The sequence below is a fragment of the Mauremys reevesii genome, linkage group 5, assembly GCF_016161935.1.
Source record: "Mauremys reevesii isolate NIE-2019 linkage group 5, ASM1616193v1, whole genome shotgun sequence".
In the NCBI taxonomy this organism is placed as follows: Eukaryota; Metazoa; Chordata; order Testudines; family Geoemydidae; genus Mauremys; species Mauremys reevesii.
In genome coordinates this window covers 125,077,520-125,096,295 of record NC_052627.1, presented here as the reverse complement: position 1 = coordinate 125,096,295, position 18,776 = coordinate 125,077,520, and the positions used below count along the sequence as shown (strand labels likewise).

At 44.1% G+C, this 18,776-nt stretch overlaps 1 protein-coding gene across 5 annotated transcripts in view; it reads right to left on the bottom strand.

Moving 5' to 3' along the window:
* Positions 1-8,886: 8,886 nt before the first annotated feature.
* The window catches only part of KDM3A (lysine demethylase 3A), a 46,515-nt gene continuing 36,625 nt past the window's right edge, over positions 8,887-18,776 (bottom strand). For all 5 annotated transcript variants that reach the window (XM_039541584.1, XM_039541583.1, XM_039541585.1 and 2 more), the window contains 7 exons: positions 16,838-16,928; positions 16,038-16,168; positions 14,841-14,960; positions 14,611-14,750; positions 11,601-11,777; positions 11,383-11,517; positions 8,887-9,595 (listed from right to left, as the gene is read on the bottom strand). In XM_039541584.1, the coding sequence (XP_039397518.1) occupies positions 9,500-9,595; positions 11,383-11,517; positions 11,601-11,777; positions 14,611-14,750; positions 14,841-14,960; positions 16,038-16,168; positions 16,838-16,928 (890 nt within the window). In that variant the 3' untranslated portion in view covers positions 8,887-9,499. The remainder of the gene's footprint in view (positions 9,596-11,382; positions 11,518-11,600; positions 11,778-14,610; positions 14,751-14,840; positions 14,961-16,037; positions 16,169-16,837; positions 16,929-18,776) is intronic.

Sequence of the window (18,776 nt, the reverse complement as noted above, 5' to 3'; positions counted from 1 at the left end):
AGCCCAGTATGCCATTAGTCTTCTTGGCAATAAGAGACTCATATCCAGCTTCTCTTCCACTGTAATCCTCAGGTCCTTTTCTGCAGAACTGCTGCTTAGCCTGTCGGTCCCCAGCCTGTAGCACTGCATGGGATTCTTCCGTCCTAAGTGCAGGACTCTGAGGTTCAACAAGGACAAATGCAGATTTCTTCTGGCCCAATCCTCCAATTTGTCTAGGTTACTCTGGACCCCGTTCCTACCCTCTCCCCCCAGTTTAGTGTCATCCAAACTTGCTGAGGGTACAATCCGTCTCATCATCCAGATCATTAATGAAGATGTTGAACAAAACCAGCCCCAGAATCGACCCCTAGGACACTCCACTTGATACCGGCTGCCAACTGGACATCGAGCCATTGATCACTACCCATTGAGCCCGATGATCTAGCCAGCTTTGTATCCACCTTATAGTCTGTTCATCCAATCCATATTCTTTTAACTTGCTGGCAAGAATACTGTGGGAGACCATATCAAAAGCTTTTCCACAGAGCCAGTTATCTCATCATAGAAGGCAATCAGGTTGGTCAGGCATGACATGCCTTTGGTGAATCCATGTTGACTGTTCCTGATCACCATCCTCTCCTTCAAGTGCTTCAAAATGGATTCCTTGAGGACCTGCTCCATGATTTTTCCAGGGACTGAGATGAGGATGACTGGTCTGTAGTTCCCCAGATTCTCCTTCTCCCCTTTTATAAAGATGGGCACTATATTTGCCTTTTTCCAGTCATCCAGGACCTCCCCCAGTTTCCATGAGTTTTCCAAGATAACGGCCCATGGCTCTGCAATCACATCTGCCTACTCCTTTAGCACCCTCGGATGCAGCGCATCCAGCCACGTGGACTTCTGATCCTCCAACTTTTCTTAATAGTCCCAAACCACTTCTTCCACAGAGGGCTGGTCACCTCCTCCCCATGCTGTGCTGCCCAGTGCAGCAATCTGGGAGCCGACCTTGTCTGTGAAGACCAAGGCAGAAAAGGCATTGAGTACTTCAGCTTTTTCCACTTCATCTGTCACTAGGTTGCCTCCCCCATTCAGTAAGGGTCCCACACTTTCCCTAACCACCACCTTGTTGCTAACATACCTGTAGTAATCCTTCTTATTACCCTTCACATCCCTTGCTAGCTGCAACTCCAGTTGCACTTTGGCCTTCCTGATTGCCTCCCTGCATGCTCAAGCAATATTTTAATACTTCTCCCTAGTCATCTGTCCAAGTTTCCACTTCTTGCAAGCTTCTTTTTTTATGTTTAAGCTCACCGAAGGTTTCTCTGTTAAGCTGTGCACTGCTGTATTGCTCTCGTGGAAGATGTCAGGGTGCTTGAAGTCCCCCATGAGAACCAAGGCTTGTGATCTGGAAACTTGGAAAGCCTCATTCTACCTCCACCTTCTGGTCTGGTGGTCTATAGCAGATGCCCAGCATGACATCACCTTTGTTGCTCTCACCTCTAAACTTAACCCAAAGACTTCCAACAGGCTTTTTTCCAGTTTCATACTGGAACTCTGAGCAGTCATACTGCTCTCTTAAATACAGTGTAAGTCCTCCACCTTTTCTCCCTTGCCTGTCCTTCCTGAACAGTTTATACCCATCCCTGACAGTGCACCAGTCATATGACCTACCCTACCAAGTCTGTGTTGTTCCAGTCACATCATAGTTCCTTGACTGTGCCAGGACTTCCAATTCTTCCTGCTTGTTTCCCAGGCTTCTTGCGTTTGTATACAGGCATCTAAAATAACTTGCCCTACTTTCTCAGTATGAATCAGGTGGCTTCTCCTGTTTCACCCTGCTCCTTGTGTTTCCTCTCAGTATTCCCTACGTATGAATAGTTGTTAAAGTTCCTGACAGGCTACAATGTACACTCTTCCCCTCTGGCTTGAATACAAATCACTCTCTCCTCTCACCAATCCCCACCCTTATTTTAATTTCATTTTAAACAGGAGGATGGCTGGAGCCTCTCTGACACAGGATTGTATGGCTGCTATACCTGGTGGTGGTGCACATGCACCTCTGGTGCCTCGAGGGGGTGGTCATTATGGAGGTCAATAATACCAGCACCATTCCCACTGGTATTTCTGGCAGTCAAAGTATCCAGTTAGAGAGCAGGTCTTCTCCAGGAAGACATGTCACAAAGGCAGCTGCCTTCTGGTCCAATTTCAACCACCCAGCCATGCGCCTTTGTCAGCTTTGGGCAAGCAGCCAATTTGACAGCATCATAGTTGTGACCTTCCCAGTCAGTCATATCTCCTCCATTTGGAGACAGGCTCTCCCACTTCTAGTGCTTGGGAAGCAATAGTCTTGGACAAATATAACTTAAGCACTGTGGGATTGCATACCATCTAATTCCTGCCCATTCCCCCTTCAGACCTATCTCTACCCCATCACATTTCAGGGACCCCTCTTGCAAGTCACTGCTCTTTCAGCAGTTCCACAGTCTCTTCTTCAAAAGCTACAGAAGATTCTACTCTCAGTACTTGCCAATCCAAATCCACAGGCAGGCTCAGACCCATTCTGTACCTTTGAGGCCTCAACAACTACATCAGATATCAGCTTCCATATGGTGGTAAGGGAGGTTAATTACCTGTAAGTGGAGGTTCTTAGAGCTGTGTGGTCCCTATTTGTATTCCACAGAGGAGTTATGCACATACATGCAGAACTTTTCAAAGTAGTATTGCTCAGTGGTCCATGCATGCACCCTTGTATTGCCTGTTTTGCGCAAGGTGAGAAAAGGGCAGGGCCCATTGTCTGCATCTACAGTTCCTAGGCCATTGCAGAGCTGCAGCAGAGGGGAAGGAGGGTAGGATTGGAATACAGATAAGGACCCTGCCTATTAAAGAACTTCTAGTTACAGGTAAATAAACTCTTTTTTGAGTGACGGGCCCTAGTGTATTCTACTGGGGGTGATTTGACAAGCAGTACGTAGAGAAGGAGGGTACAATGAAGATGGGAGAACCCAGGACTGTTGTGCCAAATGAGGTATCTGTCACAGAATCATATCAGAGCATAGAGGGAGGAAAAGGTGTGTACCAAACTCCATGTAGCTACCTTATATATGTCCTCAAGGAGCACATCCAGGGATGGATAAAAATCTAATACCTTTCCACTGGAGGATGGAAGGCACTCATGGGGGCTGAATGCCCTCTGATAGGCTCACTCTGAGGTTTTCAGGGGGAGGAAATAGTTTAAGAGCACAGGGATGCCCACAGCTTTGGGAGCAAGTCCTTGCCATTGGGCCCACAAGGTAAAGCCTGATAGGACAGCCTCGTTGAGTCCTTCCGGCTACTGGAGAGGACGTCTTGCACCACCAATGAGCATTCCTGTGCTAATGGAGGTGTCCATCCAAAGACCATGCTGTCAGGTGTAGCATCCATGGATCTAGAGGCCTGAGTCTGCTGTTGTGTGTCAGCAGTTCCAGAAATCGCTGGAGCAGAGATTGTTTTGACATGCGGAGAAGGAGGGGGGAACTAGAATAAGCAAGGTCAGAATGGAGCGATCAGTATGGCTGTTGCTCTTTCCCGCTGGAGTTTGTGGAGAAGGTGGGGTAGGAAAGTCGTAGTTCATCTGGTCTGACCAAATCAACAACCAGAACATTCCTCCTCCTGGGCAGTCTTCCCCTGGAGCAACATTCCTGCTGAGAGAATCTGCAATCACATTCTGGGTGCCAGGCAGGTAGGATGCCGACAAAGATAGGATGTTTGATGCATCATTCCCAGAGGCAAATAGCCTCCATATAGAGCACCGGGGACCTTGTGCCCCCTTGGTTGTTGGTCTTGCCTGACACGAGGATGTGGCGATAGTGGATAGCTGGTAAGAACATGTAGCATGCTGCCTGAAGTTTTGAGAATGTTTGTGCATGCTGGCCTCTTGCGTAGTTCGGATGCCTTGTCCTGTGATCGCCAATGTGATCACCCCAGCCTGAAAGTGGCCTGTCCATTCTGAGAATGAAGATGGGAAGGGCACCCTGGCGCAGATTTGTATTGTCTGTCTACTATTGAAGAGAAGAGATGACCTCCAGAGAAACATTGAGTGTGACGGTCCATTGATTGGTGCAAGGGGAACAGACTTTGCAGCCATAGCTGTAGACAGCAAAGGTGCAGGCGGGTGAAGGATGTGACATATGTTCATGCCAAAAGGTTGGAGGTTATCAGGGCTATTTGGTCCAGTAGGTTCTGGAATCAGTCCTGTGGTAGTTAGGCTTTTGCGTAGGTCAAATCGATGCATGCTTCTATGAATTCCAAGGACTGAATAGGGAGCAAAGTTGATTTTTCAACACTGATGCTCACTCTTAGGGAGGAGAGAAGCAGCAGCTGGGATATCGATGCTCAAGCTTCCTCCTGGACTGTGCTGCCACTAGTCAGTCATCCAGGTATAGAAAGACAAGGATTCCCTGATGCAATAGGTGAACCGCTACCACAGAGAAAAATCTTTGTAAAAACTCAAACAGTGGTAAGTCCGAATGGGAGAATCCTGAATTGGAAGTGTCACTGACCACTTTGAACTTCTGAACCTCAGGTCAGATGTACATCAACATGGAAGTAGAAGTCTTGCATGTCAAGAGCCATAAACCGCATGCCTTTTTTTGGGGGGGGGGAGGGGAAGGGTAGGCAAATTGAGCGATTGATGTGTCAGATCCAAGATTGGTCTCCAGCCCCCTTTCTTCTTGGGTACCAGGAAATAGTTGGAATAGAACCCTGTGCCTGGAAAGGCTGCAGGGATTGGCTCCATTGCACCTCTCTGTAGGAGGAAGTCCATCTCTAGGGTAAGAATACTGTTGTGAAAGGAATCTCGGGGGGAGGTGGCGGCTGTCAGGGCAGGAGATATGGAGGTGTCAACAAAAATCTATGGTGTAGCTGTGCTACACCCACTTGTCTGTTATAGCTCTCCAAGTTGCTAGAAAGAGTTTCAGACAACCCTGGAAGGTAGGAATGCTGATGTATGAAATGGTTGACCTCTAGGCTCACTCAAAACTGTTTTTGCTATGACAGAGTGTTGTGCAGAGGGTTGCACTGCTGAAACAGGTAGCTGGGCTCTGTGTATTTTAGAGCACTTCTAAGAAGGTTATGGGGGGGAGGGATAGCTCAGTGGTTTGAGCATTGGCCTGCTAAACCCAGCCTTGTAAGGGGTCTGGTCCTGCTTTGAGCAGGGGGTTGGACTAGATGACCTCCTGAGGTCCCTTTCAACCCTGACATTCTATGATTCTAAGGTTTGTAGGCCTATTGGTGGCAGAAGTGAGTTCTGTAGCATTAGACTGGCAGTAGGCAATAAAGTTTCACTTTAGTGCCAGTGGATATATGCCCAAGAATTGTAAGGTTGCTCTAGAATCTGAGTCTGAAGCGTCATTGATTTAGCCAAAGCAGACTCTTCTGAAGGCAAATATTGGGGCTGTGAACTCCAATATGGCCAACCTGGTTCATCCAGCAGCAGCAGGAGCCAGATACCAGCTTCTCGCGTAAGGCAAAGGAGGAAATTGCCACAGAGGCCTTGTAGTTGTGTTTCTGAAATGGAAGAGGTGGACTGTGCTGAACGTCCAGGTCCTTGGATTGAGGAGTTGGAGTCTTAGGTGAATGGTAGTGCCGACAGAGCAGTTGGAACAGGATGCGTTGAGAGGTATGGCCAGCAGGAGATAGATGCAAGGCAGGATATGGAGCCCTCTGCAGAGGTGAGTGCACTGGTATATAAGGAGACGTCACTCCTTTCAGGGCAAACAGTTAATAAGGGCTGGGAGCACTTCCAATTTTCCCCAGAGTCAATGATATCCAGTCTTTTGACAGGACCGGAACCAGTAAAAGCACCTGTCTTGGGACTGACAGGTCATGCAAATCTGGCAGAGCCAAGGCAGGAGGGGTACACAGATTTGGCACGTGGTATGGCCTATCACTCCTGTGCACTTTGGAGGGCATAGCTCCTCTGTGGCCTGAACTAGTGGACAGTGCAGCATCTCTCTTGGATTTACTGTCAAGCTTATGTGCATGCTTTCATGGTCCATAGCACTGGTACCGGTGGATATGGATGGAGACTCCATGGTAGCGGGAGCGCTCAGGCCAACATACAGGAGGGGTTTCCTATCCAGGATCTGACTTTAGCCTTCCCCTGTATGAGCAGGGAAGGAGAGGCAGATACTGCACCAAGAGATGATGTGGGCTTCCCCCAAACAGTACAAACAGCGTAGGTGTTAGTCATTGATGGAAAATGAGCAAGGGTAGGAAGCACAAACTTTGAATCCTGGCATCTTTGGAATAATCCACTACCCTGACCTAGGAGTTCAGCAGGGGGAAAAGATTGGTTGGTAGGGAAAACTGAGGTGGGGGGGGGGGGTCACAAATCCTTAGTTATAATAATAATACAAAAAAAACCTACTAGGAGTTACCACAGTACAATGAAAAAAACCCAATACAACCCTAGCCATGAACCCTGAGGTAATACAAGGGCGCATGCACAGACCACTGAGCACTACTACTTTGAAAAAGCTCCAGCCACATGCGTTCAGAGGAAAACAATAGGGACCACCACTCAAACAACATTAGCTACAATTCCCCCACCCCCACCCACGAACATGACTGGTTTGCTGCTCTTGATCTTCAGGATGCTTATTTTTGTGTGGCAATTTTCCTGAGCTACAGGAAGTTTCAGATTCATAGGGGCAGGTCAGTATCATCAATATACAGTTCTCATCTTCGGGCTGTTTAACTGCATGACACAGTAGTGGCAGCCTATCTCAACAGGCTGGGAATTCATCTCTTCCCATACTTAAACAATTGGCTAGATGACAAGCAAGTCCAAGAAAATTGCTCCCTCCAGGTCCACTTTGTTCAATCTCAGTGGCTGAGGCTGATTTTGAGCAAAGCAGTTAGTGTTAGTTCCAACACCACCACCAAAAAAAAACAAAAAAAACCAAATACATTATAGCTGTACAAGACTAAGTTTGAGTTTGTCTCTAGCTGGTTGTGCAATATTTTGGTACTCAGTTGGACCAAATTTATCCATATTTCCATTTTCTGTAGAATTTGTTTTTGATTTTCTGGTGATTAAAAAGTTCCTGATGGAGCCACAGGAAGAACAGTAAGAGGCCATTACCTTTCCTTTCCAGGAGGCTAGTTTACTGTTGTGTCCAACATTAGAAAATACTAGCATTAGAAAAGGTTCAGAGAAGGGCAGCTAAAATGATTAGGGGTTTGAAACGGGTCCCATATGAGGGGAGATTAAAGAGGCTAGGACTTTTCAGCTTGGAAAAAAGGAGACAAAGGGGGGAATATGATAGAGGTATATAAAATCATGAGTGGTGTGGAGAAAGTAAATAAGGAAAAGTTATTTACTTGTTCACATAATACAAGAACTAGGGGCCACCAAACAAATAAAAGGAAGTTCTTCACACAACGCACAGTCAACTTGTGGTACTCCTTGCCTGAGGAGGTTGTGAAGGCTAGGACTATAACAGCGTTTAAAAGAGAACTGGATAAATTAATGGAGGTTAAATCCATTAATGGCTATTAGCCAAGATCGGTAAGGAATGGTGTCCCTAGCCTCTGTCTGTCAGAGGGTGGAGATGGATGGCAGGAGAGAGATCACTTGATCGTTACCTGTTAGGTTCACTTCCTCTGGGGCACCTGGCATTGGCCACTGTCAGTAGACAAGATATTGGGCTAGATGGACCTTTGGTCTGACCCAGTATGGCCATTCTTAGGTTCTGCTCTCTTTGAGAAACTGACAGTTCTCCTGCCCTCCTTTTTCCCCTAAGGTCACATGGCAAGAAAAAATACCACCAGTTTGTTTGTTAAAATCATCTTTTATAAAGTCCATTTTCATAATCTGTTGCTCTCACTCCTCCCTTTCAATAGGCTCAGGAGAGCTGTCACTTCATGATCACCTCAGTGCATAGGGTACAGGTGCATCAAGACTGGAATATATATATATATATATATATATATATATATATATATATATATATATATATATATATATATATATATACACACACACACATACACACACACACACACTGACAAACACTTAAAGAAAAAAAATGTTAAGAGCTGTACACATATAGTTCATATTCCAAAGAGTTCACAATCTGAGCTCAAAACAGGTTGGGAAAAGGGATCCAATATAGAGACAGATCAGCGTGACAATCGGTATTAGTGCCATATTTTTTTTCTACCACCAAAAAAAGCCTGTTGGTAGAAGATGCAGGGTTAAAAATGAGGAGAGGGGAAGCAATTATTGGACAAAGTAGTGAGAACCTTAGTAGAAAAGCATTATGAACAGTGAGGTTGAGTAGCTGAAGGGTTGCATGGAAGAAGAGGGATCAAGCAATTGGTAGTAGGGGCCCAAAGCCTGAGCTCCAGCCCAAGCCCAAAACTCTACACAGCAATGAACCAGCCCTGCAGCCCAGGTCCACTGTGGGTTCTTTGCTGTGTGGACATACGTCATGAGGCTGCCTGCTCTTTTAAATACAGCCTTGAAAATCACTTTGACGTGATCGAGTGTGGGCTAGAGAATTCGGATCTCATTCTAATGCAGAGACTACAGTAATAGTACTGGAATAAGAACTTCAGAGTAGTTAAATTGAACTTCAGTGAATCAAGTCTGTAAAAGTGCTATTAAATGCAATTTAAATTTCCAGTTGCCTAGGCTTTTAGTTCAGACCTCTTCTTTAAGCACAAGATAGCAGTTTCTACCCTGGAACACCTTGCTTTTGTATGCCTTTGTTGTTTTTAACTTAATAGCATTGTGTTAGGGTAGTCAGTTTAGAGGTTGGAAACGGAACACACTCTTAAAACAGAAGTAAGAGCTATATGTAGGATATTCGCTATTAGAACATAGAATTACAGAAGAGTGCAAATACCAGTTTAAGCTGGAAATCAAAGTTTCAATATGGGAATTTTTAATGAAAAAAATGCCCTTTTCATTTTACATTTAGAAATGTAAACTCATTTAACTGAAGATGGTTAATCCCCATCCTTGTCAATATACACTAGTTTTAATACTATTTTTGATGCTAGTTCTGTGTTAATGTAAAAACATAAAAGAATCGCACTCTCAGTACACTTACTGTTAGCTATTAAATCAAAACTTCATACTTCCTCCTGTCCCCTCCCCCGTAAAGCAAATTACAAAAGTTGATGATCTTTACATCATGTCTTAACATTTTTCAAATGAATAATTTGGAAATTTCCAGTGTACATATTTTCCCAAGTAAAGTCTACAGGAGGTATCTTTGTACAGCTTGGAGAGTTTCTCCTTACAAAATTCTATTGCAAATGAGCATTCACAGTATATCAGAGTCTGTTAATATTACTACATATACATCTCAGGTTTGTAAACATTAGACAAATACATAGAACAAAAGTACCATGATCTTCTGGTACTGCTGAAAGGAAGATGAGGTAACATTAATAAATCTCAGGATCCACAGGAGGTCCTGATGGAATAGTTTACACTGCTGCCAATATTTTTCAGTTTCATAGTTCATGGTTAAGGCTTTCCACTTGATGGTTTGCTAAGGCTGGATTCATTAGCTCTCAATATCCCAACTGCATCTTTAACAGCATGGTATATGACATTCTTCACCTAAAAGGAAAAAGAAGAAGTTAGCCATTTTAAAGAGACAAAGCTAAAGCACTTATCTAGTCTGTCTGGAAGATTCTACATTTAGATTCCTGTACAGTGAAAAAGCTTTGACTTTTTCCAAAATAAGAGGCATCCATGGACTCCAACCATGTTTAAGACTGTATGTTCACAGTTTCAACAATTAACTGAAGGTTGGTGTAGCTTTAATAAAGTCCATTCTACATACTTCTGTATGTGGCTATGTTTTGGTGTGTGCAATTAAGTGAGGTATAGCATCAGGTATAACTGGCTACTTGAGATATTTTCCTAAGTATCAAATAATGACTGGATGATCCATGTTAATGACTGTTCTATATTTTGTCTTACCTAGTTATGTATGGTACTGAACTGAATCTGCACGTGAACCCAATGGTATATTGTAAGTATGGCTAGAGTTAAGGCTGCATAGTGCTTGTTCAGCATGAAGATGGAGGCATACAGGCCATGGATGGTGGAGGGGGAACAGTTGAGACTGAGATGGCAACTGATGAAAGGAGTGTAGGTGCAGTTGACTTATAAACTGATTTTCAAAGTTGTGTTGTGCAGGACAATCTAGCAACCATTACTTCAAGTTAAAGTTTGAGTGTGGCAATGTCCCAGGTTTAATAATTCTATCAATCCTGTATGTCCTCTTCCAGAGCCCTCAGGTCTCTCCCTCAACAGTTCCATTGGTTAATCTCAGTGCGACTCCATTAGGTTATTTCAAACTAGAGAAAAAACTGTCATTTTTAAAAGTTCAAGACTGGCTTATGATCGTATCACAAAATGTGAGTTTGGTGAGAGACAAGTCTGGAATTAGGGGAGACTGTCGTTCTTTAGCTACATGAAACCAAAAATGAGGAACAGGGCAAAATTTTAAAAAGACAGACAGACACACAAAACCAACCACCACCACCACACACCTCAGTAAAGGTTTTACTGAAAGTTATACAGAAAATTCAATTACTTCTGAAGAGTTATTTTTTATAATTTGATTTTTTTTTTTAAATCAATTAAAACCATTCTGTTAACATGTTAAGTCAGGGGTCAGCAATTTTTTTGGCTCAAAGGCCACAACTGGGTATGGAAATTGTATGGCAGGCCATAAATGCTCACAAAATTGGGGGTTGGGGTGCGAAAGGGGGTGTGGGCTCTGGGGTGGGGCTAGAAAAGAGTTCAGGGTGTGGGAGGAGGCTCTGGGTGGCCGCAGGCTCTGGGGTCGGGCTGGGAATGCAGGAGGGTGCTCTGGGCTGGGACTGAGGGGTTCGGAGGGTGGGAGGGGAATCAAGGCTGGGGCCCAGGAGTGCAGGCTCCGGGGGTTGCTTACCTCAAGCAGCACCCAGAAGCAGCGGCATGTCTGTCCTCCAGCTCCTACGTGGAGGTACAGCCAGGTGGCTCTGCACTCTGCCCCATCTGCAGGCACTACCCCTGCAGCTTCTGTTGTCTGTGGTTCCTGGCCAATGGGAGCTGCGGGGGCGGTGCTTGGGGCAGGGACAGTGTGCAGAGCCTCCTGGCTGCCCCCATCGGAGCCAGATGGGGGACATGCCACTGCTTCCGGAGCCACACAGAGCGAGGCAAGCCCCCAACCCTGCTGCCCGGCGCAAGCTCGAGGGCTGAATTAAAATGTCTGGAGGGCCAGATGTGACCCCCAGGCCATAGTTTGCCCACCCCTGCGTTAAGTGCAACTCAGCACAACATTAATATGCAGGGCTTTTTAAAAATATGTATATATATATATTTTTTTTTTAAACTAAAAATTGGTAAGTTACCTGCAGTTTATCTTCATGGTTCGTATGTGTATGCGACAGGTATCTGAATTCCTGAGTGAGCCAAAAGCAATGTTTGACATGCTCTGGAGAAACAAAATCTTCTGCTACTTTAATACAACTGTATAAGTTATGAACCTGAGAGAGAGAGAGAACAAAAGATATGTCACATGTCTAGAAGTCTGAAATTATCAATCAATAATAGCATCATTGGTTCTTGCCTGATGTGGTGCTCCTGCTGGAATGAAAACTACATCTCCTAGAAACTGCACGATAGCCCAGCCTTGAACTCCATATTCTTGATGAAGCCGTTTTCTCAAAGATCTGTCCAAGTACCAACTCTGATCATGAATTGGATCATGATCGACAGGGTTCTCTTGACCTTGCTCTTCTGAGACCTGAAAAAACAGTCATAATATGACAGTGACTATCAAAAAGATGTCAAATACTGTATCAATGTGCACTTGTTGTACAAACCATTGAGTAGCTGACCTGTGTATTTCTGTGTTCAATTACAGTACTAGCTATAAACGTTAATGAAAATGGAGGTTTTATCATCCAGTACTTTAAGCACTATAAAGGTTACCACCATAGTCTATTTAATAATACAGAAGATTTGGTATTCTTATGGCACTTTGCAAGCATTTGCTAATGATCTTCACTACACTTCTGACAAGGACAAGTATCTCATTTACAGACAGCCCCTCTGCGTCCTTCAAGTGACTTGCACAAGGCCACAGAGGGAGCCAGTACAACAATGGGATTAGAGGTTTTGTACTACAAAGTAAAATATGTCCTGTAATCTACCTTTCTCTTTGGTCTTCTCATACAAATATTTAAGGGAGAGCAATGCACTGTTTTGTAAGGTCATCTGAAACAAAGTTGAAGTATTAACTTCCCAGGCAGCAGCAGTGTACTTATTTGCCATTAACATCCCTTAAACCTAGCTGTTGTACCAGCTCTCTAATCCCTACCAATAAACCTGTCAGAAATCCTCACATTCACATCTCTTATGAATAAGACAGTGTGTAGGTTTATCAGCAGTTTATTTGTCCAAGAGATCAGCCTAGAACCATCATCAGAATTTGGCAGTTTCACTCTTCCACGGTCTCTTCCCTCACCTCCCAAGACATACACTTTCCAATCACTTGGCTGACTCAACCACCTCCCTTTTAAATGCTTTCCATCTGGTTTACTTTTATTCCCATTACCAAACAGGACTACACCTAGAATTGAGCCCACTAATTAAGCCGCCTTGCAAGGCCTACACAAAGTCCTGATATGCAGAAACAAAGTTCTTCAGTCTATATTATTTAATTATCCATTCCAGTGTTAATCTCACCTATCTTGTGTTGGTGAGAGAAGCTTTTGAGCTTAAACAATGCTCTTCTTCAGCTATGGGAAACACAGAGCAGGTCTACACTACAAACTTGCCGTTGTGCCGCTATAGCGTCTTGTGAAGATGCTCTAAGCGCTCTCCTGTCGGCTCAACTCCACCTCCACAAGAGGCGGTAGCATGTCGGCGAGAAGCTCTCCTGCCAACATAGAGCTTTCAAAATTGGGGGGTTAAGGTCAGTATAACTACATTGCTCAGGGATGTGGATTTTTCACACCCTTGAGCAACAGTTATGCCGAAATAAGTGTGTAGTGTAGACCTGGCCTCATTCAGTGTTGAAGCTTAATACAAGGCAGAACAGAAAAGAGGGAGGTTGTTAGTGGGTTATAGATTGTTGTAATAAGCCATAAATCCAGTGTGTATTCAGTCAATGATTTTTAGTGTCCAGCAAAGTTATGAATCTAAGCTCCCCAGCTTGTCTTTTGCAAGTGTTGTGTGGGTTTCCTTTGAGGACGAGGACTGATAAGTCAGATATAGTGATCACTTTGGAGGGCTGGGGGGGGGGGGGTGAAGTGTTCAACAGGTGATAGGGTGTTTTTGTGTTTTATTGTTTTCCTGTGGAAGTTCATTCAAGAGCACTGTCTGGTTTCACCCACATAGCTGCTATTGGGACCTTTAGTTCACTGGATGAGGTACACCCTGTGTTGGGATAGGCATGTGCAGGACCCATGGACCTTGAAAGGTGTGTTGTGAGGGGGTGTGGACCATTGTAGCAGTGGATGTGTGTGCAGGCTTTGCATCTGTTGTTCTGGCAGGGTCTGGGACTGACAGCTACAAACGCCCCTCTCTCCAGTTTTAATCCTTTACACATCAGCTAATGGCAAACTTAAAAGCTGACCAGTTTTTAAGATGCTTAAAGGTTATAATGTATTCAAGCCACACTGTAGTAGTCAGGAGGGTGGAGCCTGGCTACTGAAACTCTTGCCTAAAGTGTCAGTTTAAGATCATATCTCCATCCTCACACAATGCCATAAATTCAGGATCCACTGAAAACATGGTTTAAAAAACAAAACAAAAAAGAAGACAAAAAACACTCAGATTTCCTTTATCTTACCTCCTGGGCTAGTTTCTACTCTCCCCTCTGCCCCCACTGCTCATCTACCACCAGATTCTTCTAACTCATCACACAATCTGGCCATTCTTGGTGCAAGAGCCCCTGCAGCACATGCCACATGAAATGAATTTCAGATTAAGGCCAGAAAGGAAAATTGTGATCTAGTTTTAACCTTCTGTATAACAGGCTATTAGGACTTCCCTGAATCAATTACTGATTCAGCAGTAGTTGAACTACAGCATCTCTTTGGATATTATTTTAAGTCTTGATTTTAAAATTCTCAGTAATCAATAATCCACTACAACCCTCAATTAAATTGTTCCAATTACTAGACTAACAAAATCCAGCTATTTTGCTGAGAAAAAAAAGTTTGATTATGAAGTACTACAGAACCTGCCGACATTCCTGCTCCTTGGCAACCTGCCACATAGACTGCCTTAGAGTTGGAGACACCAAGGCTCCCAGCAGGTTGACTGCCTCAGAGCCAAGGCTGCATTCCCTCTTGCAGAAAATTTCCAAGTGTTTGTTTTGTGTTCCAAATTAAAACTAAACCAAAATTTCACTTTCAAAATATCAAAATTCTCCATGAAAGGGAGTTCTCTGCCCAGTTCTATTAGTTACTCTCAATTCAAATTTGCATTTCTTTTTAACCTTAGTTTTGTCTGGCTTCCACTTCCAGCCATTGGATCTTATTAGAGTTTTGTTAGATTGAAGAGCACTTTATCATCAAATTTCTGTTCCCCCATGTGTAAGTTTGTTTCTAAGCATAACATTAACCTACCTTTTTAAGGAATTCACGGATCTTCTCTGTATCTTTAGCAGCATAAATGTGCCATAGAGCACCAGGTTTCTCTCGACTTTCTATAAAACGCTTAATTGTCAACTCATCAGAATCGCCATCTTGTATAGTTTTAAGCACTTCTGTTACAAAACAAAGAGTGAACGCATAATTACACTGAAGGGCTTTACCTCTGATTACACACGGATGATCTCAATGAGCAAATGTTTTACCTTCTTCTTGATTGACCTGCCCTTTTGGTATGCCCACATAAACCATAACATTAGCTGCATCAGATACATCTAAATGGAGGTTTGTTGTGCCATACTTCCTATCTTCTGGTGTAATTAAACCTGGAAAATTTAAATATATGCAAAGTATTTGTAGGCCAATAATGAAATATGCACTATAAGACGCAGTTGTATTTGAAAAGTAATGTTTACAATGTTTGTTAACATGATTACAGTATCAAAGGTTTTTTTTCCCCTCCAGAGAGTCAGAATTCCAGACCAGCCTCTATCGACTTGAAATCGTAAAAAAAAACAAAACCCACAATTTCAAAATAGGCTTATAGCCGAACACACTAACTGTTGCCTTCATGCCTAACATGAGGGGGAAGGGATAACTCAGTGGTTTGCGCGTTGGCCTGCTAAACCCAGGGTTGTGAGTTCAATCCTTGAGGGGGCCACTTAGGGATCTGGGGCAAAAATTGGTCCTGCTAGTGAAGGCACGGGGCTGGACTCAATGACCTTTCAAAGTCCCTTCCAGTTCTAGGAGACAGGAATATCTTGTTTTAAAAAAAAAAAAAAGGCTAAAATATACAGAAGCCATGCTCAAGACTTACTAGTACAGGGTTTCTATAGCCATGTAGGCCAGTACGAGTCTCAGAAACAATCCAGTTCCCATTAAGTATGGCGGCTATACTAGCAACCCCCATAATGAAAAATTTGTCAAGCATGGCTCTGAAAGAACCATGTCTGAGAGCTGTTTTAACACGTCAAGGAAAGAAGGGCTCAGAGAGAGATTAAAAAAGGAGGCTATGGCTCAGAGGAAAAGGAGCTCCCAAAAGATTGGGCAGAAGTAGTGGGCACAAATAGAACAAGCAAATATCCATGGAGAGCTGCAATAAAGTAACAAAGAACAGTCAGATGTGTCATTAAAAGGACAGTGGAATGAATGCACAGAGGTTCTTGAAAACGAAGGACAAAACTGACTACTTAAATACAAAGAGCTCAACTGATGGATATTGACAGTAACTTATCTGAGCAATGCTAGTTCTTACAAAAGGGAACCAAGATCAAACACCTAATTTGGATTGACAGAACAACTAATCTGATTGTCTGTGATTACAGGTCTGCACTTAATTCTGAAGTTAACATTTACTGGAATATATGCAAAGTATGAGCTACAAAATTAACAGGATTACTTACCATATGCATTGTACATTTTAGGACCTAAATCTGGTCGAACAAAGTAGTTCGGAAGCCTGGAGGCAAGGTTGAGTTTACCATCTCTTCTAGTGTACTCTGGCAGTGGAATGTTATTCATCAGGTCATCAAACCTAGGGTAATACAACTCCATTAATATTAGGCAACAGTATAAAATATTTGAAGGAGAGATTTATTAAAATTACTACAACCAACATTATTTTCTTTCCCAGCCAAGGGGCATAATTCTTTCATCATCTTTCTAATGGGAAAACAGGAGAACAGCTAGAGAAGACATATGTGAAGATATGTGAAGTTTAAGATGTACATTAGTATAATTACTAATATCTTGAACACTGAAGCCCCTAACATCAACTAATTGGGCAATTATCTCTATTGTCACTAAGTACAGTATGCAAGTTAGGCAAGGCATGGATGAAATTTGGCCCACAGCTTAAACTTGGCAAAAAAGTATGCTTTGGCAGGACCTAAAAACCAAGAGAAGTGTTATGGATTTTTTTCCTTTTTTGACATCTAAACTTTAACAATCAGCAGCAGCAAAGGATTAATTTATTTAGATGTAAATGCTACCTATTGTATTGTCATGAGCATCTATAGCAAAACTTATTTCTCAAACACCCAACCATGCCAAGCATCTCACAGAAACAGATGTCGTTTATGCATACACGACAGTCACTGCTCGGAGTTGAATCAGGTGTTTCAGAGTTCAATAGCATTTGTGATTTCTGTGATCTCTTTGGTGCATCAACCACGCAAGGAATAGTTTTTTCACAAGTTCATACCGAGATGGCATCATGTCTCGGAAGTCTTCTCCTGGAGGCCAGTCCTTCAGCTTCAACACCATTGGCTCCCCTCCTTCTGTTTTAAGACGGCCTATGATTAAGGGTTCACAGGTATCAGTTACTTATAACTTGTACTTTTTATAATAGAAAATCTGGCAAAAGGTGTCTGGTCTCACACATTACAAGCACACTGTAGCCACAAACATTTATGCAAAACCAGGGCCCTGTTTTTTCCTAGGACAGTGTCATCTGGAAAATTCCTTGACTTGTGTCCCAGAAAAAGCAGTTTCTTACAATAGCAACTGGTTCTTCCAGAAACTGGGTGTGTCCTCCCTATCCATCCAATCCCAGCTGCAATTTAATTTAAAAAATCTTCAGGAAATCAGTGGCTATTGTGACCTCTCAGCAACCTCTCCCAGTATCAGACACTTTAAACAGAGGTTAGAAATGTACTGTCCAGCTCCCATGGCTTAAGTTTCTTTCCCCCAAGTACCACAGAAAAAGATCCGGCCCACCAGCCATTTTAATCTGGTCTTTGAGCTTCTGCTGGGGAGCACGGTCTGGGGCTTTGCCCTGCTCTGGCACTCCAGCTGGGTAGCAGCATCGGGGGCCAGTTCATGCAGCTCCTGGAAACTGCAGCATTTCCCCCCCCCTCCACCTCCTACACACCAGGGCAGCCAGGAGGCTCCGCTCTGCATGCTGCTCCCACCCCAAGCGCCACCTCTGCAGCTCCCATTGGCCAAGAATGGCAGTCAATGGGAGCTGCAGGGGCAGCACCTGCGGATGGGGCAGCATGAACCAAAGCCATCTGGTCGTGCCTCTGCGTGGGGGGGAAGGGGGGGAGGAGGGACATGTGCCGCTGCTTCTGGGAGCTGCTTGAGGTAAGCATTGCCCGGAGTCTGCACCCCTGCTCCCCCCCGTGCCCCAACCCCCTACCCCAGTCCTGATCCGCCTCCCACCCTCCGAACCCTTCAGTCCCAGCCCAAGCATCCTCTTACACCCCCCAAACCCCTCATCCCCAGCCCCACCCAAGAACCTGCACCCCCAGCAAGAGCCCTCACCCCCCCATGCCTCAACCCCCCTGTCCCCAGCCTAGAGCCCCCTCCAACCCTCTGAACCCCTTGGTCCCAGCCCAGAGTGCCTTCCTACACCCCAAGCCCCTCATCCCAGCCTCAGATGCACTCCCACTCAGAGCCCTCCCACCTTGCTGCCTCAGCCCAGAGCCCTCACCTGCACCCTGACTCATTTCTGGCCCCACCCTGGAGCCTGCACCCCAGCTAGAACCTTCACCCCCTCCTGCACCCCAACCCCAATTTTGTGAGCATTCATGGCCAGCCATACAATTTCTATACTCAGATGTGGCCCTTGGGCCAAAAAGTTTGTCCACCCCTGTAGTAGGGCAAACTAATCAGTGTTTAACAATGTCTAGCCTAATGCACTTTAGATATACTGATATACTTTAGATATACTGAGAGGCAATGCATTGCCTTTACACTGATTAAGGGCTACTAAAAGCGTAGATTGCTTTCTAAATTGCTTTAGTCCTATTCAAACAGCAAAAGTAGAAGACCCCTGAATCCTTCTAACATCTAATGTATAAGTCCAGTTTCCCACAGGTGAGGAGATGGTTTTAGGAAGAACACCTGGAGAGGATAGTCTGATTCATGAGGAATTCAAGACACTACTTCTGGTATCAATTCAAGATGAGGCCACAGGAATCACTATGGAATATTGAAAAGTTAAAAAAAGTTAGCCATTATATAAAGCTCGTCTTGCACTTCTCAGAGTAGTAATTCCAATTAGAAGTGCAACATGTGGAATAAAAAGAGTTCTCTAGGGGGTTCAAAAAGCCAATTCAACCACCCTGTTTAAATTTTATCATCCAGATTCTACTCAACTGGTAAAGCAGTTGAAAGATGTACGTTAGGCTATGGGAGTA